The sequence below is a fragment of the Puntigrus tetrazona genome, chromosome 13 (assembly GCF_018831695.1).
Source record: "Puntigrus tetrazona isolate hp1 chromosome 13, ASM1883169v1, whole genome shotgun sequence".
Classification (NCBI taxonomy): Eukaryota; Metazoa; Chordata; class Actinopteri; order Cypriniformes; family Cyprinidae; genus Puntigrus; species Puntigrus tetrazona.
This window is the reverse complement of record NC_056711.1, coordinates 14,535,586-14,562,706: the sequence shown is the minus strand read 5'-3', so window position 1 is coordinate 14,562,706 and position 27,121 is coordinate 14,535,586. Positions and strand designations below refer to the sequence as shown.

The following is a 27,121-nucleotide window of genomic DNA, read 5'->3' as shown; positions in this document are numbered from 1 at the left end:
TTGTTAACGTATAAAAAGGATTTCACAACAAACGTGTGTACCATGACCAGAACGTGTGCACTGTCCAATCAGACAACAAAAGGCATGATGTAGATTATGATTAACAGGCTTTCCAGCACAGTGTTGATCATATTAAGAATTCAAAGGCCTCAGAAATGCATGTAGCAAACAGTATACACTAGGCTTAACAGGGTTAAATACTGGTTTGTTTTTGCTTTGCTTGCTGGCACAGGCCTGCGTGAATGCATACCTACTCAGCACAAACCGAACACTTTAATACACACCTCTTTACTTCTCACACACACTCCGCCATGAATACGCTCAACAATAAGCGGAAGCAAAAAAGGTTTCACTTAAGTTTTGTATCTCATGTCAAATGCTCATGTCAATCCTTGCTATTTAACACGCTCCTTTGGGGATTTTCATAAGTTCTCTACAGGCTAAAAGAAGACAAAAGGACAGGAGTATTGGAAATATGATCATAAAGGTCAACATGGGCCTGCTATACCGCTCAAGTAAGCAAAATACTTCCTGTCCTCCTCTCATAACAATGCTGATAGTTGTTTCAGATGTCGAGTTTCACTCCTGTTTGTGTCCTTTGGGATTTTAACAAAGGCGACGGGCGGACAAAGTAGAGAAAAAAATAAGCATTTTCTATTCTCTTAACAATGATATCCTTCTTACGTGATACTCTTTCACTCTCCAATACAAATATCCCAGTTATTTCCTCCTGTTTTACCTTAGTTTTTCAAAACGGTAGAAACAAATGTACTAGTTTTCTTATATACAGCTGGTTGTGGAATGACTTACAACGAATTTAACATTTCAATATATATTATTTGGATTACATACAAACAAATAAATCGTTAAATGTGCCAGGCGTGCAGTTTGAGGATTTCGCATTTTGTAATAAAGAGAAACACTGCCATCTACTGGCAAAGCGCTGTATGGTCTCTGTTTCTTACCTCTTCTCATTTTAGACACGGAAACGAATATATAGCGTGTCCGTCGTCGTGTCTCAGATTTATGAATGTAAAAACATTTTTTTATTACAACAAATGAAGCCAGTGTATCGTAAAACTTGAAAATGTGCCCGTGCGGAACTAATGTCCAGGGTTACTGTGTTTCCGGGGAGAAGCTAAGGAGGTGGCACGCTGATGTCTGTCAAATACGATCACATGTGAGTGTTTTGTGCAATGTTTTTATCGGTAAATTAAATATTTATTAATTTATTAGCGTTAGTAATAATCCTTATATTTCGTCTACTTTGTTATGTCATATCTACTTTTTTGTTAGGTTGTTTACGCTTAACAAAGAAACAGTCAAGAATATATTTCCTTCGCTGTCATTTTTTTAATTATAGCCGTGATTTTGACAATAATTCCGCATCACTTTTTTTAGGTAACTGCTTATAACTGTCATTTCGGTTTAGTGATCTCTAATAATGTATTTCTATCGTTTATTATGAATTTTGGGTGCCCTAGATCGAGACCAGGGCTTTTAAACGTGTGTCCATGTAAAAGTTTAAAGAAAGGCAGTGTTATTATATGAATACAAAAAAAATCTATAAATATGGTATAAATTAATAATAAAACAGTACTGAAAATGATGCGGTAATGCAATTTAGTACTAGTATTTAGTACTAACAAAATATTTTTCATATAAAAGTATTTTTATACATATTTGTATTATTGGTTATTTTTTTGCATTATAAATTAGGGTTTTACCTTTTAAATTTTAGGATGGTAGCTTGAGGATGATAATATTTGGGGGTCCATGGCATTTAAATTTAAAACCCCTGATCTAGTCACTAAACAATTACTTTCTTAAAGGTGCAGTGAGTAATATTTGTGAGGATATATTGATAGAAATGTAATATAATATGTTTAACTGTGTTTTCAGGGCTGTGCAAAGACCCTACACAATGTTTTTTATTAACTTAGAATGAGCTATTTATATCTAAATACACCGCGGGTTCCCAATATTGGTAATATGTTTACGTGGAAGTCGTCGTCATGTACAGTAAGCGTCAAAGGACAAACAAAGAGCGTTTCGTTACTATGTTGTTCGTGCGAATATTCATTCACGCTACCGCTGTTTCGCACGTTGCAGTGTTCATTCCGTGTAGGATTGTGGCACCTTTTCAATATTAATTTATTACTATGATGTATGACATCAAACCAGACTACTCCACCAATGAGGCATTTAGGTCTATCTCTGGTGTCTGCCGCCATAGCTTCTCTAAAGGGAGGGGTGAGCGGGGGAGCGAGCCGTTGGATGTAATTCACAATCTCACCGCTAGATGCCGCTAACATTTAAAGTGGTTTTCATTTGATTTCACTTCACGACCCAGATCATTTAGCAACAAATCATAGACCTTAAAATGAAACATTTAAATGAACATGACCTGTATAGTTATGTAAAATAACGGCTTCAACAAAAGTTGTCAATTATGTTTTTTTCAGTTGTCTCTTCTGTGTTTTTATTCTCTCAGCGTGCAATAATTCACCATGTAGAACGCAAATCTGCCACCAACAGAGAACCTCTGCTTTAGGTCACTTCAAACAAAAGCATCTGCGAATGACGCTGTTTTTTCTTTTAAGGTGCCAGGGTAAACTGTGATGATCATGGACACTCTGGAGAGCGCCTTTAAGTCTCTTTCCATCGCCAGGAGGCTGCAGCCCAGCGAGGCCACGTATATTTTGGAGCTCTCCTGTGCCAGCAGTGGCTCAGATGTGCTGGCTGTGTGCTGCTCCAATCACTCTGTGCGTCTGCACAGCAGAGAGACGCTCCGCCAGGTGGGTGACTTCCAGGGTCACACGGCTCCCGTGTGTGGGGTGCGTTTCTCTCATCTCTCCCCTCACCAGCTGTTCACTGGCTCTGCTGATGGGACACTGCGGTGCTGGGACGTCCGGCGGCCCGGTTCGGATGCCACCCAGGTGTTCCGCAGCGATCCGACGCATTCGTACTGCTCTTTTGATGTGAGCTGTAATGATCGTGTGCTGTGCGCAGGCACGGAGCAGGTGAGGGAGGACAGTTTTTTGGTGTTCTGGGATGCCCGTATGGTTCAGGGTGGAGGTGAGATGGGCCGTCTGCTGGGTGTTTATTCAGAGTCACACAGTGATGACATTACTACGGTCAAGTTTCATCCACGGCTGGTGGACCGGTTGGCTTCTGGAGCCACAGATGGGCTTGTGAACGTGTTCGATCTGAGTCTGGGTGGAGAGGAAGATGCGCTTGTCACCACATGTAACTGCAATTCCTCTGCAAGCTCCCTTTCCTGGACAGGTAGGCAGCAACAGCACGCACACATTTATTTTCCTCACAGTGTACAAAAAACTGAGTTCCCTCAGTTTTGTAAAATAACAGAATTTTTAACATTTCGAATTACCAGGCCTGTATGACACTTCCGTATTTAATTTTTTAAAAAAAAATGATATAAAAATAGTAATAATATTGATATATGTTTAATGCTTAACTTAACTAAATTATAATGACCATGCTTGTAAAATGATGTAAGAAAAAATTTATTATGATATTGAAATGTAATTAAATAATAATAATAATAATCATCATCATCATCATAAAGAATATATTTTCTTGGTATGCTTGGCTGTTAAATTGTGATGATCAGGCCTTTCATGATGATTTGTATGAATTTCTATGACACAGTGCTACTGCAAGTACAAATACTAATAAAAATATATTCATATTCATCTTTTTTTCTTGGTATGCTTAGGGTGTTGAATTGCGACGGCCGGGCCTCTTTTTTTTTAAAACGCTTTTTCAGAATATTACATTTAATAATAAACAGTAATTGGTATGCTGTAAAATAATTTGCTACAAATTGTGCACTCACTTTTATGCAATATATACAAATAATAATAATAACATAGTGAATAGTGAATTTAAAAATAAAAAATAATACATTTCAATTAAAATGATTAACATCACCATATTTTTACTCTCCGGAACCATAACTGTTATATAATTTTTTTTCTATTAACAGGCAAAGATCTTGACCAGCTGCTTTGTCTGACCCATGATGAAGGGCTCCACCTGTGGGACGTGGCTCACCCAGACGGCGATGACACTCTGACCCTTCTTAGTTCAGCTGACGCCCGGACACTTGTCCAGCTCCCTGACGGAGCATCGCTCGAGTACTTTGTGGGCGGTACATGGCTGTCAGACGAGGAGCGTATTCTGTTAGTGGGAGGAAGTAATCATGGAGAGCTCCACCTCCTGGACTGCAGTGGGCGTGGTCTGAGGCTCATTAAATCCCTCAAAGGGGGTCATTCGGCTACAGTGAGGTGCTTCCAGTGGGATGCGATTAGTCATTCTCTGTTGACGGGTGGGGAGGATGGACAGTTGTTGCTGTGGAAAGCAGGAGCAGAGGAAATAAGCGTGGGCAAGAAGGATTCTCTGAAAAGCATCTCCTCCATGCAGCTCAAAACGAAAGCTCACAGAAAACAAGTTGTACAGAAAGACCGCTCAAAACCGGCATGATCACATACACAGGACAAACTACTTGGTTATTTGACTAAGATACTTTGCTCTGATGCCCTTTGTTTTCATAAGGATAATAGATAAACATATGTTATATGGAGTCTAAATTAGAATCATCTGCTCTATAAAAAATATAACTTATTACAGACATTGCAAGTTTTTAAACAGTTTTGTGGTTTTAAAATGCGAGTTGTGAACAAAGTTGTTTGACTTGTGCAGCAGATAAACTGTCATCTGCGTGGTAGTTGTTGTCCTCGCATATAACATTACATTTCTTGCGTCTTGTCAGCAACATTTGTTTTGAAAGTGTTTCATAAGTTCGCTTTTGAGGTTAAACGCATGGCTTGAAAATGATGAAATTGTCTTCTAGATTTCAGGACTCCAAACTGAAGACGTATTGTGTTAAAGGAAAAGTTCATCCAAGAGGTAGATGACTTTGTTACTTAATCAGAACGAGAAATTTTGTTTTGGGCTCTTATTACGACGGCACCCATTTGCTGCAGAAGGCCCATTGGTGAACAAGTGATGTAATGCAAAATTTCTCAAAATCTGTTCCAATGAGGAAACAAACTCATGTACATGTTGACATGAGGGTTGGTGCATTATTAACCATTTGCATTTATTTTTTTACTTTCTTTAATGCATTGGGATTGTCCTGAATATCTTGTTTTTAAATGTTTTACATGTATCTTGGAGGGCTGCACCAGCACCACTAGGATGCAAAATTAGAATCAATTATACAAAGTGCAACCATAATTGCACCATGCCAGCATTATTCTTATGCAAAGTGTTTACATTCATGGAACGAAAACGGTGGTTATGTTCTTAGCTAATGCTTTTTACGAAATCATCTGTCAAGAAATGTATGTTTTGTGTTAAAATATTGTAAATGGGCAAGGTTTTTGATTGTTTTGATCTCAAGAGCTGCAGAATTAATTATACAACTTTATAATCTAACATTTTTTCCTGAGGTTTTATTATTATTGATGAATCTCATTAGTGATCTTGAACAACTACTGAGTGTGCTTTGAAATGCAAATGTGACTTTTAAACAGGCACCTTTGTCTCTGAGATTTATGAGCTCCCCAGTCTCATACACTTTTCAGGGTAGATTCTACGGTTTTTATTGTTTGGTTTTCTGTGTAAACACTGAGGATGAGAGTCCAGCTAATAATCCTGATGCAGTGTATGCCTGGAGAGGTTTACTGTGCTGAACTCAAGGCATGCCACAACAGGACAGACCTGTGTTCCATCGATGGGAAACTGCCCGACTCTCAGTAATATTCAACATTGCAGAAAGTGATGTGAATTTGGCATCTAGCACAGGAAATAACAGCTAAGAGAGAGCAACTGAGAAACTGTCAGTTGTGTGGTATTAGTGGATGCTATGTGTGTTGTAAACACCCTTAAATATACAGTAAAGAATTACGGTTTCAAATACATTTCTTGGAAGCCACCATAAAATCCCCAGCAAGCAGCTCTCGTTAATTTATTTCATTTCTAAAACTAAATAACACCCCTTTCATTACCCAATACAAGTTATGGTACATTGCTTATTTCTATAAAAATATAGTAGGCTTCTAACGGGCTGGTTAAAAAAGGGGTTTCATTTAAACCAAACCTTCAAAGCTTATTTTTACGAAATAATATTTAATTTTAACTCTATTTAAATTCGATGAAACAGCCCAGAGCGTCTCTGTTGCGTAATTAGCCGTTGCCTATGTACGCAATGACGTGGCTGCCTACGCGCGCGCTCTCGTCACTCATTTCCTGAAACACACATGAAACCGCAGCTGAGAGTAAAAGATGCCATATGATCCTGATGCTCGCGCGATGTGCTGATAGTTCACGCCAGGTGTGCTCTTCTTTGGAATGAGACGCTCCTCATATGGGTTGGGCTCTTATACAGGTTTAACTTCATTCCCCAAGAGATTGATTATATCCTTTCTCTTTCCCTGTCCAGACTTTCGCCATTGTGAATAAAGATGCATTACTGCTGTTTTTTTTCTATTCGGTTCATTTTTATCTGTTTAGTTCTTTTTATGATACATTTAGCTTTAGAGGATAGTTTCCTGATATATTTAGTGTTCAAGGTTATACTATTAATTATGTAGTTATTTTACTACATTGTAATAAAGTGCAAAAAAATAGTACATCGATAAGACGGAATAGTAAGGTGACTCTCTTTCCTGCTTGCACACATCTCAACCCAACTTCTCTATTCATCGTTAGAGAAGCCTTAGAGTTTTTCCCTCCCGTGCATGGTGATTGACACTTACATCGGCCAATCATGTTCCGAGAAATCTTCAAACAGACCAATGGCGTCGCGTTGTAGGCCCGAACCCGGCCCAGCAGCCTAGACCGCGTCCGTGTTATGTGTGCCATGGACTCAGCCCAGTAATATTGACAATAGGGCGAAAAAGGGACCGATATTCCCTAATAAAACATATTTTCTGGATTAAAATAACATATTAGCGCGGCGTGTGGATATAAAGAGATACCCGGGGATGTTCGTATTTCAGCTGGATCCTTTTCTATCGTCGGAAATTTGAGTGTTTGATGGGATTATTGCTGTGGGTTTGGCAGTTTTTAAGGCCAAAAACAGATTTTGTGTCTTTATTTTTCTTTTTCTGCTGCTTCAAGAGGCCTTGAAGGAGGAAAGACGGTTAAAAACACCCAAATCAGCTCCTCACATCGAAAACATCAAGGTAAATGGAATATTTGAATGGTTTTTGCCTACCCTGCTCAAGTTTAGATCCGGTTGGTTTTGGTGTTTCATATACTAAAAGAAATGTGTCAAATAAATGAAGTTAAGGTCCAAGAACACTTTTTATACAGAGTTTGGTAGGGGTCGTGTACGTATGGGTAAAAAAAAATGTAATCGTACTTTTAATATTAATCACACATGTCTGTCTGTAAAGCAACATTTGAATGGGTGTATGGGTGAAATCCGTGAAGGAAGCTTGTTCTTCATCTGTTTTTGTTTTATTGGTGTTCTGAAATTCAGAAGGTCTTTGTCAGCCGCTTATGTGTGTGTGAGTGTGTTAAGGACCATCAGAAGATCACTAACCTGCATCATCTGCACTCATATGGACTGCAGAATTTCAGTTTTCCACTTTATTCTATCCTTTTCTTTTTTTTTAAGGAGCCACAGTGACAAACTGCTCTTGTTCATTTCCAAGCTCTGTGTCTATTCATGACGGACTAACCCACCGAATACAACTTGTTCTGATCATTACTCCTCTATTCTTTGCCAACTTCTTGCTTTGGCTCAGTGGCACCATGCCTCTGTGCCCCTGTTTCCATGGTCTGCTTCGTTTCAGCTGCCTGGCACTTGCAATATTTCGTCAGCAAAAACAACACATGTATCCCACGTGTGGTTTACAATTGGACTGGTTGTTTTGGGTGACCTTCAGGCAAAACCAATGGGAAAGGTTATCTCTAAATACCTGGTTATAGAGATTAGGGCCAGGGCATCAGTGGCAGTGTGTTTTGGATTAACGGCGGGGTATGAGTGTTTCGTAGATTGTGGTTGCTGGGTTCACTTCTTTGTCAGTCAATCCAGTGGTTAAGCCCTAGGATGTTTTTATACCTGCAGATCTTTATACAGAGCTGGATCGCCGAACAGCACGGACATCTGGGATTATCTCTCACTATTTCATAAACTAGCTCAGTTGCACTGCAGTAGAGGTTGTTGGATTTTTGAGTCTGTCTGTGTAGACAAAGATATTAATTTTGTGCTAAGGTTAAAATGGGATGACTAAAGAGTTTCGTTCATTCATTTTTTGCAGAAGATTGTAGTCTGTGTACCTTGGTGTCATACAGAAATCTCAATGTGAATGTCAAACCAGGGTGAACTTTATAACAGGAGAGGAAGGAACGTGGAGCTTTTTCTGCTCTCACCTTATCATTCTTACTGGTCCTATTTCACCCCACTGTATATTTCTTTGCTCAACTTTTAATGATAATTTTATTTTTCTTACAGTATTTATTATTTTTTTTAAAAGTAATTAAAATATGTATTCATTATTTTCATGTCAGTTAAGTACTGTTTTTCTTTAGTTTCTCATTAATATTTTTGTTATTACAGTAAAAGCATTGTAATATCAATCTTACATGTTGGTAGTACTTAGTGAATTTATATAGTTTTTTTAAAAGATTGATTTAAGTCACTGATTAGTTTTAATGCAAAACTTCATTAAGATGACAATTATGGTATAAATGTGCTTTTTATGTTTTTTTGAAAAAACATAATCTTACGAAATAAAAAACACCAGTTATGTTTCTATCAAATTATCTATTGTTATGTTTCTGCTGATTTTGGGGTAAAATGTGACTTATCTCAGCTTTGGAACATTCTCAGAATATTAACCACAACGACTGCTTGTGTTTATTGATTTCTGCTGACCTTATGTGTTTTTGTCAATGTTTTTTTTTTTTTGTGTGCGACTGTTGCTTGCATTCATTGTTCTTGTACATGAGAGAGGAGGATTATTCCTTTTACAGGTAGCGATACTGCCAGGCCTGTTTTTATTTTCTGAGAACAGGAGAAGTGGCTCAGAAAAGGGATGATACTGTTTGTGGTGAGCTGCAACAGTGCAGCATTATGGGATTTCATCAATAGACGTTGGCAGCATCTCACTCGTTTGATGTCTGCTAATTTAAACCTCTCGGACTGCAATATTAAAGTGCTTTGAATAGCTGGATTAAAGACCACACCGGTCTCGGACTGTTCAGTTCAGATAATCAGTTGAATTTACCTTTCTGTGCAAATTTGTATATCAGAGATTTAGATTTTAAAAGAAGGCAAAATAACTGAGTTCAGTTCTGTGTCTATGATTTAAGCTTCTTGAGTTCCTCTAGCATGATCAGGGCAAATTTTAGGTTTCTGTCCTTCACTGGCCTTTTTTAATTTTGTCTTTGTCTCGTTCTACCTGCCTGTTTACTTCCTGTTAAACTTTTCTTTGCTCCTCCCTTCCTAAAGGGGCATTCAGTCTGAAAGCAATTCAATAGCTGGAGGTCATAGTGTCTCTGTGGTCACTAGTTCCAACTTGACTGTCTCATTCAACTGTTGCTATATCGCCAACGGTTGCTATGACTCATCGGCAACATGAAAACAAAGTTGAAAATGACTTTCCGTTTCTTTCACTCGAAATCGTTATTTTCTTTCTTTTCCCAAAGGCATCTGGTTTCTCATGCGCAGATAATTTTGTTTATCTGCTTTAATATCATGCATGAAATATAAACTGACACCAATAGACCTGTGAAAAAAACCTGATCTCCAGACATTTTCTGTCAACAGGATCCTGCTCTGTTTTACACACCTTGTTTCATCACAATAGAGTTTTTTTTTTTTTTTTTGCTTATGAATTTGTTTCCATCCTGTTTTATCTTTCATCGCAGTGTGCATTCCTGCCATTATTTACATCTCCTGCCTAGATTTTCATTTTACCACCACATTTCCTTCCTATAGCCATTTGTGGTTTGTTGTATAATTACATTTGCTTTTGAATTGCAAACAACTTTGTCCAAAGACATTAAAACAGCTCTGCATTTAGTGCTGCTTACACTAGACCTGCAAAACATAGACATAATGAAAGGAAAAACCCATCACTGATTTAAAGACCTCTGTTTACGGTGCTGCTGGAGAGCAACTTTCCATACTTTTGTCTAGTTTTTCTACTTAAATATCTAGAATTTTAAAAAATCCATAATAGAACACTCCCTTCAGGTTCCTACAGAATCTGAATTCACAAAAAATAAAATGTTTTCCTTTTGTGTGTGTGTGTGTGTGTGTGTGGTGTTTTGCACTACAAACTCACTACTAATCATTATGTAATTATGTAAGCTGATTAATGTCAGTGACAGTAGGAGTGTGTTTACCTGTAAATATTTTGGTTTATAATAACTGAGTGCCTTGCAAATATTACACTCGAGATGATGATGAAGCAAAACATGTTTGTGTTTTCTAATTATATTAAAGTTAAAATATAATATTTCAAATTTTGTCATCACTTACCCCCATGCCCTTCCAAACCCATAAAAGCTTTGTTCGTAGGCTTTTGACTGTCCCATCGACTGCCGAAGAAGTTACACTGTCAAGGTCTAGTAAAAATATCGTAAGAAAGACATTGTAAAAATTGTTAATCTGCCATCAATGGTTCAATCTGTATTTTATGAGACAAATACTTTTTGTTCACAGAGAAAATAAAAAGTAACATTTATTCAACAATTTGTCTCCTCTGTGTCAATGTAGCACCATTTTGGAGAGTATCTGCTGGTTGCAAACAGTATTCATGGTTCTGTGTTAATTGCAACACAAGGATTTTTGTATATTTGTTCTTTGATTGGAATGAAAACAGTGCATCCAAGTGGCGTATGCTGTTTGCGTCCAGTGGATACTTACCAAAACAGAGGAGAAACATGAGGAGATGCATTATTGAATGAATGTAATTATTTTCATTTTTGTTGCGTACAAAATGTATTCCCATCACTTCATAACAGACACTTCAAAATAGATGCATTATTCCGGGGGGGTAAGTGATTTAATGACAATTTTATTTTTGGGCAGGAGTGACCTTTTAATCTAAAAACTTGTGTTTACAGAGTGAACAGGTTAACAAGCAGTTGTGTGTAGTTAAATGAAGATGATTATGGTCATTATACAAACATTTGGCAGTGTTTCTTAAGCCTGGCTCACACTACAAGATTGTTAGCACGATTTAGCCCTGATTTTTTTTTTTTTCCCCTCCTGAGAATCAGAGCAAAAATCTTGTCATGCACCTCGATCGGTCCTGATGTTTAGTGCGGATTATCTGGTAGTATGAGGCGGTCACTGATGGAACTTTTCTTAATCGGTTAGGATTTTAAAACTCTTGTGGTGTGAGCCCGGCTTAGTACTGTCATAAACTTCCATTCATTACTCAAAATCTGTAACGTTTAGGACCGGTAAGTTTTGCTCCAGAGTTTCTGTGTAATTTTAAATGAAGATCAAAAGCAAAGTCAAAACTTGGAGACACTTTTTGTCTAGGGTTGTTTCCAAACAAAATCGAGCCAATGAATCTATTAACAATGGGCCGTTCCTTAACATTGTTAGCAAAGTGAGCATACAATGGTCACTTCAAGGAAGTATTTTTAAATGTTTGCGGTCATATGATCCTGGGAGGGGATTAATTTTGAATGCAGAGGTTAAGATCTTAAAAACCTCAGTTGTTCTCATGTGATGGCATATATTTTTATACATGCTTCAGAGATGCACATGTCATTTTGGTGCAATATTATTATTCGCAAAATGCACATTCATTTGTTTTAGTGTTTATTGATGCGTTGTCTCACACGCCTCACTCTCTTTTTCAGGGCTATGTCCTCCGCAGCCACCACGCCTCCATCAGTGGATAAAGTAGACGGATTTTCCCGGAAGTCTGTCCGGAAAGCCAAGCAGAAGCGTTCTCAGAGTTCCTCACAGTTCCGCTCTCAGGGCAAACCAATCGAACTCACACCTCTTCCCCTGCTCAAAGGTGACTCATTCACAATTGACTAAATTCTCTCATCATATCCACTTCTGCTCTGGAATCACTTGAGGTCTAAAAAGTCCCTGATACAGAGTGGAATATAATACTGCTTCAGTGATCTATAAAGCTTTACAGTAGAATTACAATACGGTTTTGCTCTAAATCTAGCATTTTTCTGAGCATTCTTCATGTGTAATCTGTACTCATTGTCAACAAGCTAGTGTTGTTTGCTTTATTAGATTAAGTTGTTTTTTAATAGTTCTATTTAATGTGTGTGTACATACGTTTGTAAATGGAAGGCACCTAACTTGCGTTGCATTGTGGACACTATTTCTCTGTGTTACACTACCTTTCAAAAGTTTGTGGATTTTGTTTGATCAGAAGTACAAAAATGATCTTAATATGAAGTATCAATGCAATATTAAAATAAGTTTAGGTAGTGTGTATGCTACCCTTGGACACACATGCATGCAACAGTACACATGCTGCAGATTGAACGAATAGTAAATGTAATTTGGTAATATGCAGTTCAAAACATAACCAGTTTCTTGATTCTGTGCAACTTCAGGAAGATTGTAAAACGTCAGGGTACATCTTGACTTGTCTGTGCTTGTTTAGTATGATGAGTCTTTTACGAAGTACAGGTCTGTAATATTTTCTGCTCCCTGCTAGTAAACACTACGCAAGTACAGTGAATTCAATTGTATTGTAAATATGTTCTTCTGGTATTTACTGAATCACCCTTCACAGGAAAACGAACAGATGCAGAGATGTATTCAATGTTGTCACCCTGAAGCTTGCCTGAGAATTGTGTTGTTGTTGGTGCTGGCAGACCTAAAATTAAATGAGGGGAGATCAGTGCAGAAATCTGTCCGTTTCACCGAGGGCTTACAGTTTTATGTCAGTTGGCTGTGTGTCTGAAGAGCTTGTTTTTGTGCATGTGTGATGGAGTGAAAAACATGGGTGTGTGCAATCATGTGCCTTGCATTTGTCCATTGGTCTGAGTTTCTTTTTCTTTCTCCTTTTAAATTTAATACATGCGCGCGCGCACACACACACACACACACACACCTTATAACAAATTTCTAGGACTCGACAATTAATAGAAAATAGTGGAAAAAATGGCTAGTATAAGTAATCGAAAGACTTATTTTGTGTACATTTTCTATTTGACACATAAAGCAGTAGTTAAATTTAATTATCACACCAAAAGACGGTAATTACAGTACCAATAAAAATACTGTAATATAAACTTTTTCAGTGCTGCCTGCAAACAGCACTTTAAGAGACTGACTTGTTTGACCAAATAACCTTTGAATCCATATCAGTGTGTTGAGCGGCCAAACAGGTTGATTTAGTATTTGTAGAGTGCGTCTGATTGGCCATTGCCGAGAAAACCTCCCTCCCACAGAGGCTTTGACTGTTTACCTCTAATAATACAATTATTCACTCATCAAAGAACACGCTGTTGTCATATTGGCCTGTTTCATATCAGACATTAACTGCCTTGCCAAGAAAATTTACCATGTTCTGCTTGTGATGCACTATTAAATATAATGATTTCAGATAGTGCAGATCTATTTATTGATGGACTAGAAAATTGAGCAAGAGTGACTGAAAGTGCTTCTGTTGTATATTGATGACCTTTACCCCCTGCAGAATGCTCAGTAAGCATTATGGGAAGGAGGGATCAAAGCATCTCATTCCCTACAGGGGTCACTCCCTCAAAGGTCACCGAGATGGTGTGTGTGTGTGTGTGTGTGTGTGATATGATAGGCTAATTGCAGTCAATCTTTAGTAAAGATGCGGTTTATAGCCTAGCACTAGTCACACACATGATAGTCAAAAGATTCATTTCAATTTACTTGCCATCAAGCTATCCGGGTTTTCTGAACAAAATTAGAGTAAGTTAGTCTTACAGAGTGGTGTGTTCTATGTGCTCTGCAGGTATATGCTGTATATCCCTAGGAAAGGTCAAGGATTTGAGTGCATAACCACTTAAAAAAAAAAAAAAAAAAATCATCATTTTGATAATGACTCTGTTTCTGTTTGACTATTGCGATTTGTTCAACTCACAGCATCGAGTATGCAATCTTGAAAATAACTAATATCAATCACTAAAGTAGATATGAAGCAAACTAAACCCTTTTCATAGCCTGCCCCTGAAGCTGCTGCTACTTTGGGTCAAACAGAATTTAAGAAACAACAGAAAATTAGTTAAATTAGGCTGATACTATTATACAGAAAGTCCAATGCTATCATAGTGTTTGTTGGTCAAAGTAGACAGCGTTATTCCCTAATTTTGCTCTATTTCGTTAAGATTTTCATTTTCAAATGATCATTTCAGTTATTTAACTTGTTGAATATTTCTATATTCAAAATTGAAAACCTTAATCTCAACATGGATTTATGAAGTCAACTGCATTCATACCACCTCTGAACCTCATTAAATTATTCTAGCCACTTTTGTGCTCTTATGTAGTGCAAATAAATTTTGTTAATACTGAGTTTAATTTAGCAAGTGTGTTAGATATGACTGGTGCTTATGGGGTGTTGCTCTGGGACAGGCGAGTATGAGAATGGGTATGAGGCCAAATCCATTTCTCCTCAATGGATTTGGCCTCATCTTGAATTTTCATTGCATATAACCGAATTCTAATAAGCTACTTTACGCAATGAGTCATTGTCCATATATGGTAACAACTGTGTGTGATGTAAAATGTTGTACAGGGTGCGTTAAATATGGTAATATATGCAATGCATCTTTTCCATTAACATTTGCGTCACATTAATATGTTAAATCATCAAATAATTGAATCGATGTTGGATTTATCTTATAGAAAAGTACAGATTTTTGCTTCTTTCAGTTATTTGAACTCTATTCACTGCAGAGGATTCATTGGTGAGCAAGTGATGCAATACTTTATTTTTCTAAATATCTTCATATAGAGGAACCAACTCAGGTCTAGCAGCTGTTCATATGCAGATTGTCCAGTTGATAAAAGAATTTCTAAAGTCTTTCTCTGAAACTTTTCTGTATTCAGAGTCTCAGCGTGTTACAGCGTGACTCAACAGTAAAGATGATCTGCTGGCCCAGGGCCAGTGTGTGAACATTTCAGACCTGACTGGAAAGTTGTCCTTTTGGGCCAGTGCCTTGCAAACTTAAATATATGGTTTTGCTTCAAATGTATTCTTCGTCTTTGTGGCTGCTGATTTGTCATCATGATGGTGTAATCGAGCTAGCTTGATGTGTTGACAACTGCTTGCTTTTTCCATATTTCCTTCACATGAAAATAGCTTCTTTCACGTTCCATAGAAAAAAATCGTTCCGTTATGGAATGACATGAGGGTGAGTAAATGGCACGGTGAATCATCTCTTTAGTGAACAGTGTAAAGGATCACACGGTGGGGGGGATAGAAAGTGAGAGTTAGAAAGCAAGTCAGAATACAGCATAATGTCATGGATGTTTACTGGTCAGAAGCATCAAGGGCCAGTTGCCAATAGGTGGCACTGTAGAATCTCTTTACTAAATAGACTTTAATGGTGTGTCACCTGAATACACTCACTTTCTCTTAGCTGTTAACACTGAACCTTTTATATCAAACAATTCATGACTAGTTAATTCATGTCTTCAGTTGCACTCGATTCACTATCACTTACCCGTTCATATAAGCCACATACACAACCGTTCAAACGTTTGGCATTGGTAAGTTTATATTTTATTATATTTTTTCCAGCTTGCCAAGTTTGTAATATTTTAATCATAAATGCTGTTAATAAGGCAAAATATCATACCAATTTAAAATAACTCTTGTGTTGTAATATATTCTCATTTGCTAATTTGGAACATTCTTATCACTGTTACAAACAATTATTCTGCTTAATATATTTATTATATTAATCTCATTCAAAAGGACAGCACTTATTGAATATTTAGCGACATTATGAATCTTTTATTTTTACTTCAATGCTTCCTGATCTTGAATAAAAAGTATGAAATACTTTGACACCAAACTTTTGAGTAGTAGTGTACAAACTGTCTGAGGTTGTCCTGAGGTGGAAATAAACAACAGGCAAGTGGGACGTGGCAACACGAGCAACACAAACAGAGAGATGTAAGCTTTTGTTTCTCCTCTGCGTGGGACAGTCTCTCTAGCTGGATGTCAGACAGCTGATGCTGCACAACATGTCATTTTACATAAGGAAAACACTGACCTGCCAACAGGTTGCCTACTTTTCTGGATGGCAAGGACAGTAAAAATGAGAAATTTTGAAAGCGATCACCATCCTAGGACGATGCTTGAAAATATAGATGCTAGGTCCATGTGGTGTGTTCCTAGTATAACCAGACTTTTATTAAGTGTTCTGGCCACCATAGATAAATTTCCAGCCTATCGTAAACCCTTGCCCCTCCTCCCCGGGGTCTGCGCTGTGCCTCTGACCTTGCTGGCTTGAGTTTAAATGAGGAAGGCAGAAAATAGCACATTAGACACAGAGCCTGTCCGTGTTTCCGTGGGCTCAGCTCGGCCAACCGACACCTGATCTCATGGGTTCCTCTGTGGAGGTGCAGCTCTGTACACATAACACACACACACGAGGCTTACAAACAGTCATGTTTGATTTACTTTTTCAAATACTTTAACATCCATCTCACTACCGGTTCCCTGGAGAGAACAACGCAGGAAGAAATTCAGAGAAAGAGAGAGAGACACCTGTCTGAGTGAGTGAAAGGGAAGAGGGGGTGGTCATGGTGTATTTTTGCCATTTTGTAGATGTCCGTCTATTAGCGTGTTGTCTTCCGTGTTGTTTGTTGTTTTGGGGGCTGGTTCTGACCTTATGTGAGCATGTGTGAGATCAGCAGGCCAGTGCAGCAAAGCTTTCTGTTCTTTCAGTCAGATACTGGTCTTTTAACTATTGTATGTGTTCAGAACGCTCTGTCATGCCCGTTAGTTGGCTCAAAAACATGACTTGTCACTTTTGCAGGTGCAAGTTCAGTATGTTCAGAATTAGTTCATTGTAGCGTTTAATGTTTGAACAGATCACTCTGATGGTACGGTTCTTTCAGTTTGATAATTTGATAAGTCTGAGTGTTTTTTTTCCGTATTGGTCAAGTTTGGATTTGTGGGCTATATGAGCTAATTTTATCTGTTACTGCATTGTTTATACCTTTATTTACTTTCCTAGAAAGCTAATTAAAGGTCGTTTTAAAAGTACGTAGCAGACATCAAAACTAATATTCTTTTTCTATACTGTACTGTGATTGTCTAAATAAAATTTTTGACATTTGCATAACAAATAATTCAGTTCTCATTCATAACGTTAGGAATGTTTTAGATTGCAGAATGTTGCGATTTTGTCAACTTTCTTTTTGTAACTTTGCACACATATGAGGTGTTATGTCCAAGTGAAGTGAAATGCCTTCTCTTTAGATTCAGGGAACTGTCTTCGCTTGTGTTTGTGTTCGTGTGTGTGTGTGTTTTCGTTAAATGCATACAGTACATTTCCTTCTCAGTCTCTGGCTCTGTGAAAGTCACCTGCTAGTTCCACCTGTCGGAACAACTCATGCACGCACTCTTGCACATGCACTATGTCTGTGTAAGTAACTGGACACAGAACTTTGTAACTAGCTCTCTCTCTCTCCCTCTCTGTGCATTTAAAACCACACACAAACAGTCTCTTTAAAGTAATCCAAGACCACCGTTCCAATGAACTGGGGTTTTCCCCTCCCAGGTTTGTGAAGCAGCACGAGGCACAAGCCATCACCTTATATGAATGTGCCGCTGCACCTTGGAGATCAGTTTCTCTTTAATGTCTCAGAAGACAGCGCTTCAGACCTTCTGTTTAGTTTATTACACCCCGGACCTTTTCAGTGCTTTGATGCAACCTGTGTTGTTAAAAGCGCTATATAAATAAAAATGATTGATTGAAATGATTTAAGCATCTCTTAAAACCTCAAAACCTTGTGGACTGTTAAACTGACAGAAACAAGAAATCAGTCTGGACACAAATGGAAAATAACTGCACGTGATTGAATCACCTGAGCCAGAATGACTGTCACTGTGAGTGTGTCTAACTTAAACAATGGTACGGATGTCTTTTGTCTAGAAGTTCATCTGCATGTCCTTTACTTGTCTTGAGTGCCCTGTGGTTTTTAGTATTCTGACCTTTTGGATGTTCAGGTTTAAATACAACTGGATAGTCATAGTTTAATGGGATAAGTTGGATCCTATCCTTGGATGTTGTGATTCTGTATCTTTCCGTGTGGGTTGTGACCTGTAATACTGAAGCGGTTTAGAATTGCAGCCTTGTGCGTCATTTGCTTTGTATGTTGAAGACTTTATGATATTAAAATTGCAGAACTGCACTGAGAACTGAGACTGCTTCTTGCAGCCCGTACAGTATACGTTAAAATGTTTATATATGTTATATGTTTAAAACAGCTGTATTACACGTTGTTAGTGCCGTCACATGACTTTGCATTGCATGTTTAATTCAGTGGTTTGATGTCCAGGTATCATGTTTGAATTAAAAATGTAAAAACACTCTTTTGCATTTTAATCCAAGTCTGTATAAATCGTCATCTCTTTTTCTGCTGTTTATCAGTGAATTGGACAAATCTGAATCATGACATTGATTGTCATGTTTTGTGTATTTATTTATTTATTTATTTGTTTTTTATAGAAAAATGTCCCTAGTTCCAAGTGACTGAAATGTATTTTCAAAAGTATGGTTGTAAATAAAAGAAGAGTTGGTAAAACTACCTTTTCAATAGGAGATACATCAACTCAGAGAAGGAAATTGCTCCTCAAACTATTTCATTGGGTGTTTTTATCGTCATTGCTATAATGATGGTAATGGTTCAGAGGCTATCTGCTAGGTGAACCAAACTAGTGGGTCCACAGCATAGATTTGCTTCTAAATCAGTGTTTTTGCCATCATGTGTGCAGTTATGTCAGCAAATTAGTTTTGAATTTGAACTCTAGGAAGTTTAGGTTTCTTGCCCTTTCCTGTGCTGCCCACTGATTAGTTTACATATCAGAGTCCTTTGCAGTTCTCGGATAATGGGAAAACTGTCCGTTATGACGTCTGATGACTGACCTAGAGTGATCTTTACATCCTCAAATCTTTCCTCAGTTAATTAAGCTGGATATGGGATCTTTTGTCTTGTTTGGCACGTGTTTACTGACTTTACACAATACTAAAATGAATCCCATTATTAGTTTTTCTCTCAGGCTGTATCTGAGTCAGATAGTGTTTGTATGTATGGAAGTACACCCTGAACCTTCTACTTAAGTGATTTTTTTTTTTTTTGAACACACCCATTGCAAAGTGAAGTTACAGCAGGGCATTTTTGAGCTTTTTCTCACATGTGTGTGTTTGTTTGTGCACAGACGTCTCTGCTCAGGAGCAGCCGGAGTTGTTCCTGAAGAAACTTCAGCAGTGTTGTGCGGTGTTTGATTTCATGGACACTCTGTCAGACCTGAAGATGAAAGAATACAAACGCTCAACCCTCAATGAGCTCGTTGATTATGTCACAGTCAGCCGAGGATACCTCACAGAACAGGCCTACCCAGAGGTCGTCAAAATGGTAAGCAGTGTTCCCCCTTTGTTGTCGGCTTTGGAGTGGGGGGGGGGCTTAAACAATTGAACTTATATTTTGATGAGTTGCCGTGTGTATATGATTTAAGTACTCAAACGAAATGGTCAAATGCTTGTGAAGTGACTCTCCCTGCAGCTCTGGAGATTGTATTTATGTCCTCTTTTAGAGGACAGACGTTAATATCGCTGCAAGAGTCATATGTGCTTCGGTACTAGTAGTTTGTCTGCTGCATTCATTAACAAAGAAACACAGAATAGGGGTGGAATTTGCGACACAGAGAGCGTGACCATAACGAAGAGACAAATGACTTGCTGTCATGTAAATAAGATAAATAACATAATGTTATTTATTTTGGTTATTAAAAGAACAAGGAATAGACCCGTTCTGTAGGAAAGGTCACTTTAAATGACCTCTGTGATCTAGCGCTATTGAGAAAATATAATTAAATGCAATTAGTTTGACCTTTTTTTTTCTTTCTTTTTTTGTGAAAAGTTTTCTAAGGGTTTTCCTTGAACAAAGTTCAAGAGATTTTATTTATTTAATACATCTTCTGTAACATTGTCTTTAATGTCACTCTTGATTAATTTAATGCATCTTTCCTAAATAAAAGTATTAATTAATTTTTGATCAAAATGGCCAAAATAATTTTGATATACCCAATGCAATTTTAATAATTGCTGAAATGACATACAATACACAAAAGTGCTCAAAAATAATGTTCACTTAAAACAGCTTTTAAACACGTACAAATACACTAGCACCAACCAAGTTGAGTAACATTACAAAACTGTGCCCTCTGATTCCCAGAAGTTGCATAAAGTCAATCTGATTAAAGTTTGAAATTTCAAGAAAGCTTGTCTTCAGAAAGCCAGTGAATGGTCTGTAATATTTAATTCAGCAATGTTCTGGTGATATTAAATCTACTTTTTTCTTCTTTTTTTCCCAGGTGTCCTATAATATATTCCGAACTCTTCCGCCCAGTGACAGTAATGAGTTTGACCCAGAGGAGGATGAACCCACTCTAGAGGCCTCATGGCCTCATTTACAGGTATGTGTGCATGCAGTAAAGGTTCTTGAGAAACATCTCTGTTGATGTTGCAGTGTACTCTGGTCCCTCTCTCCTTGTGTAGAGCTCCTCTCTGTTTTATTTGTTTCAGCAAGTTTGTCTGTGTATATTTTTGAGGGTTTGTACACACACTCTGACCCTCTCTGTGTGTGTGTACTCACTGTATGCTTCCAGGACTCCTTTAGAAATGAGATGCATATCTCAAGGAGAATCTTCCTGGTAAAACTTTTCTTTTGTATTGTTATTAATCCTCGCTTTCATCTACTTCATCTAAAAAGAGTCCAATAATGAAAGCCACATTCCCAGACATGTGATCCTTGTCTTTTATTTTCTTCCGACCTGTTATAATGGCAACAACCCCTGGTGGCAGTAGCCGTGTGCCCTGTGACTGTGACCTCAACTGAACCATGACCTTTTACCTTTCTTTCTTTGCATGCATGCTGAGTTCAAAGAACTCCTCAAAATAACAAAAACTCTCTCATTGTTTTCTCTTCTCAGCTGGTGTATGAGTTCTTCATTCGGTTCTTGGAGAGCCAGGAGTTTCAACCCAGCATTGCCAAAAAGTACATAGACCAGAAATTTGTCTTACAGGTGAGAAAGTTCATTTAAAAATAATCTCCTCAGCCCCATCATTTTTCACTAGTGTTTGCTCATCATCTCCACCCCCCCCCTTTTTGTGTACTGTGTCCATCTGTTGTCCTGTCAGCTGCTGGAGTTGTTTGACAGCGAGGACCCACGGGAGAGAGATTACCTGAAGACAGTCTTACACAGAATCTATGGAAAATTCCTGGGACTAAGAGCTTTTATACGAAAACAGATTAATAATATTTTTCTACGGTGAGGGATACGACAGTTTACATAATTTTTGAAAATGCACAAATAAGGCGCGTTTTGAAGCAACTGAAGCTTTCATCGCTGTCTCTCTTGTTCTTAGTTTTGTTTATGAAACCGAGCACTTCAATGGAGTCGCAGAATTGTTGGAGATTTTGGGAAGGTGAGTTTGTAGTTTAAAGTCTTTTCTTAACTGCCTGGCTTAAAAAAAAAAAATAATTTATATATGTAAGTACAAAGAGTATGTGTGTACAAAGAGTTAGCTGATTGCCATGCATTATTTTCCACATATAGCACAATCTGAAAGCTGATTAAAAGTGATCAAGGATGAATAATTTCAACGAATTTGATGAACCTGTGATATCTACTTCAAGGCATAAAATCGCATCCATAGTCTGATCACAAAAACCTTTGTCTAGCATCTATATTGTCATCTAACTCAAGACATGAAATGTTGCTTTGTTTGCTTTTGCTATAAAAAACTTTTAATATGTAAAAAAGCACACTTTCAATTTACTTTTTATTTTGAATAGCACCTGTATTTATTAATACTTAATCAAACCAACCCAACTACAGTTTTATTGATATTACTTGCAATGAAGTGCAATAAAAAGTAATTTCTGGGGGGGGGGGAAATTGTTACTGGTTTCTGCAAATGAACTTTTCATATTTTCCCCAAGTGTCGTATCACATCCACCTCACATCTGAGTGTATTGGTTATGAGGATAAAAAAACCTGAATGGTACTAAACAGCAAAACAGCCATATCTATCAGAATGTTTTCGCCAATTATGGTTTAGTGTTTTGAGGAAGTTGTGAGGACAGTTTGCACTGTCATTGACATGACCAATTACATTTTTAAAAATGGCTTCAGGGCAGGGTTTGTGCTTGAGAAAAAAAGTCACGCCATTCACACCCTATTTGCTATTTACATTATTTGTCACTTAACATAATTACATAATTGCAATTAACAGTTGGGATGTTCTTTTACGTAAGATGTGAGTTATTCTCAATCATCTAAGCTTTCTTAAAGAGAAGATTTTTTCTGAAAATATATTGCTTATTCACTTTATTGTTATTGTGCGACAAGCATTAGTTTCCGTACAGAAAAAGCATATAGTCTGCAGGAGCTGTAAAGCTTTCTAAAAAAAAATAGCACCTATATTTATAAAGTATTACAGATCTTGGCCAGATGAAAATGTTTTGGAGCAGCAGACTGCAATTAGATTGTTTTTCTTGCTTATTAAACCTCAGAAATGAAGGCTGAACCACAGTTTCCATGAGTTTTGCATTGTTCTGACTGTAGCGATAACTTCAAGATTTAGCAATCCCAGAATTTTGTTAGTGAAAGTTGTTTGTCTCCTGTCAGCATCATCAATGGCTTCGCTCTGCCGCTGAAGGCCGAGCACAAACAGTTTCTGGTGAAAGTTTTGATTCCTCTTCACACCGTCAGGAGCCTCTCACTTTTCCATGCACAGGTACTGCCCGTTTGTGTTTAAAACATTCAGATGAGTCCTGTGTGTGTGTTCACTTCCTGCAATGTTAATCCTGTCAATGGCATTACTGTTGTTTTCGCAGCTGGCGTATTGTATTGTACAGTTCCTAGAGAAAGACCCTGCGTTAACAGAACCAGTAAGCACAGTAAACCTACCCACTCACTAATCATCTCTTTTTTCTTTTTTTTTGTCCATTTATTTAATCAGAGCCCTGTTTTTCCTCTCTCTAACAGGTTATCAGAGGTCTGCTGAAATTTTGGCCTAAAACCTGCAGTCAGAAAGAGGTGAGATAGATGTGATCTCCTGAATAGAGTTAATTCACAGCATGAGGTTGATTTCAGGACAGAGTTGATGACGTTTTAGGATGCATTCACTGATGTACTATATCCGATTTTCTGATTGTGCTCATCGATGTGTTTGTAGGTCATGTTCCTAGGAGAGTTGGAGGAGATTCTGGATGTGATTGAGCCTACGCAGTTCGTGAAGATCCAGGAGCCTCTCTTCAAACAGATCTCCAAATGTGTCTCCAGCCCTCATTTTCAGGTCTGAACAAATCCACTCTAGCCTGAGACTCATTATAGTTATGCGGCCAAAATAATACAATTTTTATGATTCATCAAGCCCCTGTGTTTTAGGACAGGCCAGTTCTCTCCATAGCTTTACATTTTAAGGGAAACTGCTTATAAATGCATACAGCAACCAACAAATTATGCATCGTATTATAAGCTTTGAAAGTACTCAAATTGTGTGCATGTGTTCCAGGTGGCTGAGAGAGCTCTGTACTACTGGAATAACGAGTACATCATGAGTCTGATTGAGGAGAACTCTAATGTGATTCTTCCTATAATGTTCGCAAGTCTGTACCGGATCTCCAAAGAACACTGGAACCCGTGAGTCAAACCTACACTCTTCTAATGTATTTGACACCACTGCAGTCTCTGAGCCTTTAAATAGTTTAATAGGGTTTCTTTTGTCCTAATCACATTCATTGCTTTTTCTTCATTGCTTCATCTCAGGACGCTATTATTGAAGACACACAAAAACTGCACACAGTTTAATGCATGAATTAAATACACACCGATTTTTTTTGACAGCTGTAAATTGCGTGTATATCAGAGAAGCATACGGTTTCTCTTGGTTGTGGCAACATCATACAAATCAACCAGGCCTCCTAAATATTTTTGCATTTGCCTTTGCAGCAGTGTTCGAGTTCATCTGCTTTGAGACTTTGAGACATTTTTATACACAAACGACAACATTACACATTAATGGAAGTTGAAAATTTAAAATGGCACAATAAGACCCTTTTTAAATAGTAATGATATTTTAAGATATTGATCGTTGCTGTGTTTGAAATTCCATAAATGCAGCTTTGGTGAGCATTATCATTAACAAAACATTACTGACCTCAAACATTTGAACAGTAATATACTTATATATTTTCACAGCCTCCGTGTAAAGATTTAGTTTATTAAATCTACACACAGCATTGTCCTCTGGGCTAATCATTTCCTGTTCAATCATGATTATTCCATTTCATTCTTTTTCTACTTTCAGGGCCATAGTAGCTTTAGTCTATAATGTACTGAAGGCCTTCATGGAAATGAACAGCACTTTGTTTGATGAACTCACGTCCACTTACAAGTCAGATCGTCAGAGGTGAGCTGTTTTTTTTATTATTTATTACATTTGTGACATTTGTGCTCATTTGCACGCAGTGTTAAATATACCTCACCTTTATTTGCTTTTTTTTTGTTCCATCTGTCATTCCTCAGAGAGAAGAAGAAAGAGAAGGAGAGAGAGGAGCTGTGGAAGAGGTTGGAGGATCTGGAATTAAAGAGAAACCTCCAGAGCGACGGAATTATTCCCACTTAACGACGCGCCTCTCCCGGACCGCTTTTTCCCAACGCCTCCAACACGCGCTCGGAACGTTGGCCACATTTTTTTTTCCTTTCTGTATTTGTGCGACTTACTTTACCGTAGATTCACCTCGTCAGTCTCATTATTTCAAAAGCACTGTAAATAACTTTATTTTATCCTTTTTTTTCCCCCCCTTAAACATATTATGCCGAAAAAGAACGTGACTAGAAAAGGAAATTAAAAAATTAAAATAAGCAAAAAAAAAAAAAAAAAAAAAAAAAAAACCAAGAGAAACCCGCAGTGGAGGAGGAAGGACTTTGAACACGCAGTAGGACTGAAACGAATGACTGCTGTTAAGAAAATCAAACAGTGAATCTCAACCCACCGATCTGACATACCTCGACCATCCTTACTGAACAACACCAGCCCAATTCTCTCTCTCTTCCCCCACCTGCCCCCTTCTCTATGTACCTTACTCTTCCCCTCTCTTACTTTACTCTTTATGTTTCTGTATTGGATCAAAATTTGCCACCTGAATATGTGTCCTGAATATCTGAAAGCAGCGTAGTCTACCCTTGACCGTTTGATTATCCGTTAACATCTGGATAAGCTCAGAGGGTCTGGATTGTAGACATCTTGAGGAGACGCAAAAGGACACTATGCAGTAACCAGCAAAGAAGAGGAAGTCATAAATACCCACCAGCTCTTGTTTTCCTCCCCCCGTTTTCGTTCTTTTCTGTCCAAATGTGCCACCCGGTACACTCGTTTGGACTCTTTAGCACCAGTCCGGTACTGGTACCAATAAATGGGACATGCACACACCCACGCATCGGAGCGGGTGTCCAGAATTCCAGCAGCAAAACCGGAGATGCTTGTCATGAGAAATCGAACTGCACGTGCACACACACATTCTGCATTCGAGTGTGTGAGGGAGTTTCTTACAGTGTTAAGTACCTGTATACTGTATCTGAATGCAGTACTTTGATACTCTGTATCTAGTAGAACCTTTAGCGTATTTTTCTTTAGGAGAATCCAGTATATGAGGAAAGATTGAACACAACCTCTTGGGATTTTTTTTTCTCTCTTTCTTGGGTTTCACTTCTAATTTGTTTTGGGTTTATTTTATTTTATTTTATTTTATTTTTTTGTCTGGAATTGGTTTAGATTTTTCTTTTGACCAAGTGGAATTTGTTCTCTCTTCCTTTTTTTTTTTTTTTTTTTTTTTTTTTTTTTTTTTTTTACTTAGTTGCTGATTTGGGGGGACTGAGAGGGGATTGTGGAGGACTGATGCTGTGGTGAGCTTTGTCAGAATTGAACCTGTGCTTTAGAAAGCCCCAGAAATCAAACGATTACAAAAGTTAAAAAAGGGTCGGATAAATACAAATGTTTAATTATTTTAAAAAAAATAAAGAGATATTAAATTAAACCTGTTTTGTGATAAAGATGAAATGCACATTTGCCTTATTTGTGGCGTGTGTGAGCGGATGAAAGTGTAAAGGAGAGGTGTCTGTATTGGACACCTATGACGTTTGAAAACTTGGGCATTATTGCAGCTGAAAATCATGAAATGGTTCAGATGTTCTATTTGTTTACTAAAACTGAATCATTTTTAAGACCTTTTAGTTCTGTTAACTGATATATTCTTTTAAGTTTCAGCGAATCGATTTCACAAAACCAGTCCGAACAATTGGCTCAACAAATGACTTTTATAAACCAGTTCTTGTAATTAATTGTTCAAAAAGATGAACTGATGTGTATCGTTTGAATCGGTAAGAATCATTTGTAAACAAGTCAGTTCAACTCAAACTGCTACCGTTTGGCAACGAGTCATGCTTCTCACCTTAAACCGTCACGAATGGCTCTAATGAATTCATCAAAAAGACTCATGAGCTATTAGTGAACTCCTTTTTTGAATCAGTCTGAACAGTTCTTTAAACCACCATTTTAATGCAAAATCTTTGTAAGATTTCTTCGCAGCATTTTTCTTCAGGTTAAAAACACTGCATAGCCTGGATTTGGAATGAATAGAGGGTGAATAAATAAGAGTGTGTTCAATTTCAAGCTGACATATTACTTCTTATTAGTGTGATTGACTGATTGTTTATAGGACAATGTGTAATCTGTGTGTAAATTCAGCCCTCTAATCACAAGTACCAAGTTTTCCCACAAGAGTGCAGCAGAGCTCAACATTAAAAAAAAATTTTCAAACCAGCTAACCATACTTTTGCTTTTGTAGAAAACGATGGGTGTT

General features: G+C 37.7%; 2 protein-coding genes across 4 annotated transcripts; both read left to right on the top strand.

Moving 5' to 3' along the window:
• Positions 1-328: 328 nt before the first annotated feature.
• On the top strand, positions 329-5,463 carry wdr89 (WD repeat domain 89). 2 transcript variants are annotated; one of them, XM_043255257.1, is made up of 4 exons: positions 329-346; positions 430-515; positions 2,604-3,288; positions 4,010-5,463. In XM_043255257.1, exons 3-4 carry the CDS (start codon positions 2,622-2,624, stop codon positions 4,504-4,506), a joined length of 1,164 nt encoding a protein of 387 aa, XP_043111192.1. In that variant the 5' UTR covers positions 329-346; positions 430-515; positions 2,604-2,621; the 3' UTR covers positions 4,507-5,463. The 2 variants fall into 2 exon arrangements, with proteins under 2 accessions (XP_043111192.1, XP_043111191.1); XM_043255256.1 differs by lacking the exons at positions 329-346; positions 430-515 and adding an exon at positions 988-1,180.
• Positions 5,464-6,855: 1,392 nt separating this feature from the next.
• On the top strand, positions 6,856-26,062 carry ppp2r5eb (protein phosphatase 2, regulatory subunit B', epsilon). 2 transcript variants are annotated; one of them, XM_043255254.1, is made up of 14 exons: positions 6,856-7,214; positions 11,863-12,023; positions 19,410-19,606; positions 20,565-20,666; positions 21,183-21,275; positions 21,391-21,521; positions 21,619-21,678; positions 22,884-22,992; positions 23,093-23,146; positions 23,244-23,294; positions 23,434-23,553; positions 23,773-23,900; positions 24,568-24,669; positions 24,786-26,062. In XM_043255254.1, the coding sequence occupies exons 2-14, from the start codon at positions 11,867-11,869 to the stop codon at positions 24,883-24,885; spliced, it is 1,404 nt and encodes a 467-aa protein (XP_043111189.1). In that variant the 5' UTR covers positions 6,856-7,214; positions 11,863-11,866; the 3' UTR covers positions 24,886-26,062. The 2 variants fall into 2 exon arrangements, with proteins under 2 accessions (XP_043111189.1, XP_043111190.1); XM_043255255.1 differs by lacking the exons at positions 6,856-7,214; positions 11,863-12,023 and adding an exon at positions 16,510-16,738.
• Positions 26,063-27,121: the final 1,059 nt, after the last annotated feature.

Coding starts and splice junctions, on each gene's coding strand:
- ppp2r5eb (XM_043255254.1), top strand. CDS start 11,867: ATGTCCTCCGCAGCCACCACGCCTCCATCAGTGGATAAAGTAGACGGA. Junction 19,607..20,564: donor ACCCAGAGGTCGTCAAAATG/GTAAGCAGTGTT, acceptor TTTTTTTCCCAG/GTGTCCTATAATATATTCCG. Junction 23,554..23,772: donor TCTCCAGCCCTCATTTTCAG/GTCTGAACAAAT, acceptor CATGTGTTCCAG/GTGGCTGAGAGAGCTCTGTA.
- wdr89 (XM_043255257.1), top strand. CDS start 2,622: ATGATCATGGACACTCTGGAGAGCGCCTTTAAGTCTCTTTCCATCGCC. Junction 3,289..4,009: donor AAGCTCCCTTTCCTGGACAG/GTAGGCAGCAAC, acceptor TTCTATTAACAG/GCAAAGATCTTGACCAGCTG.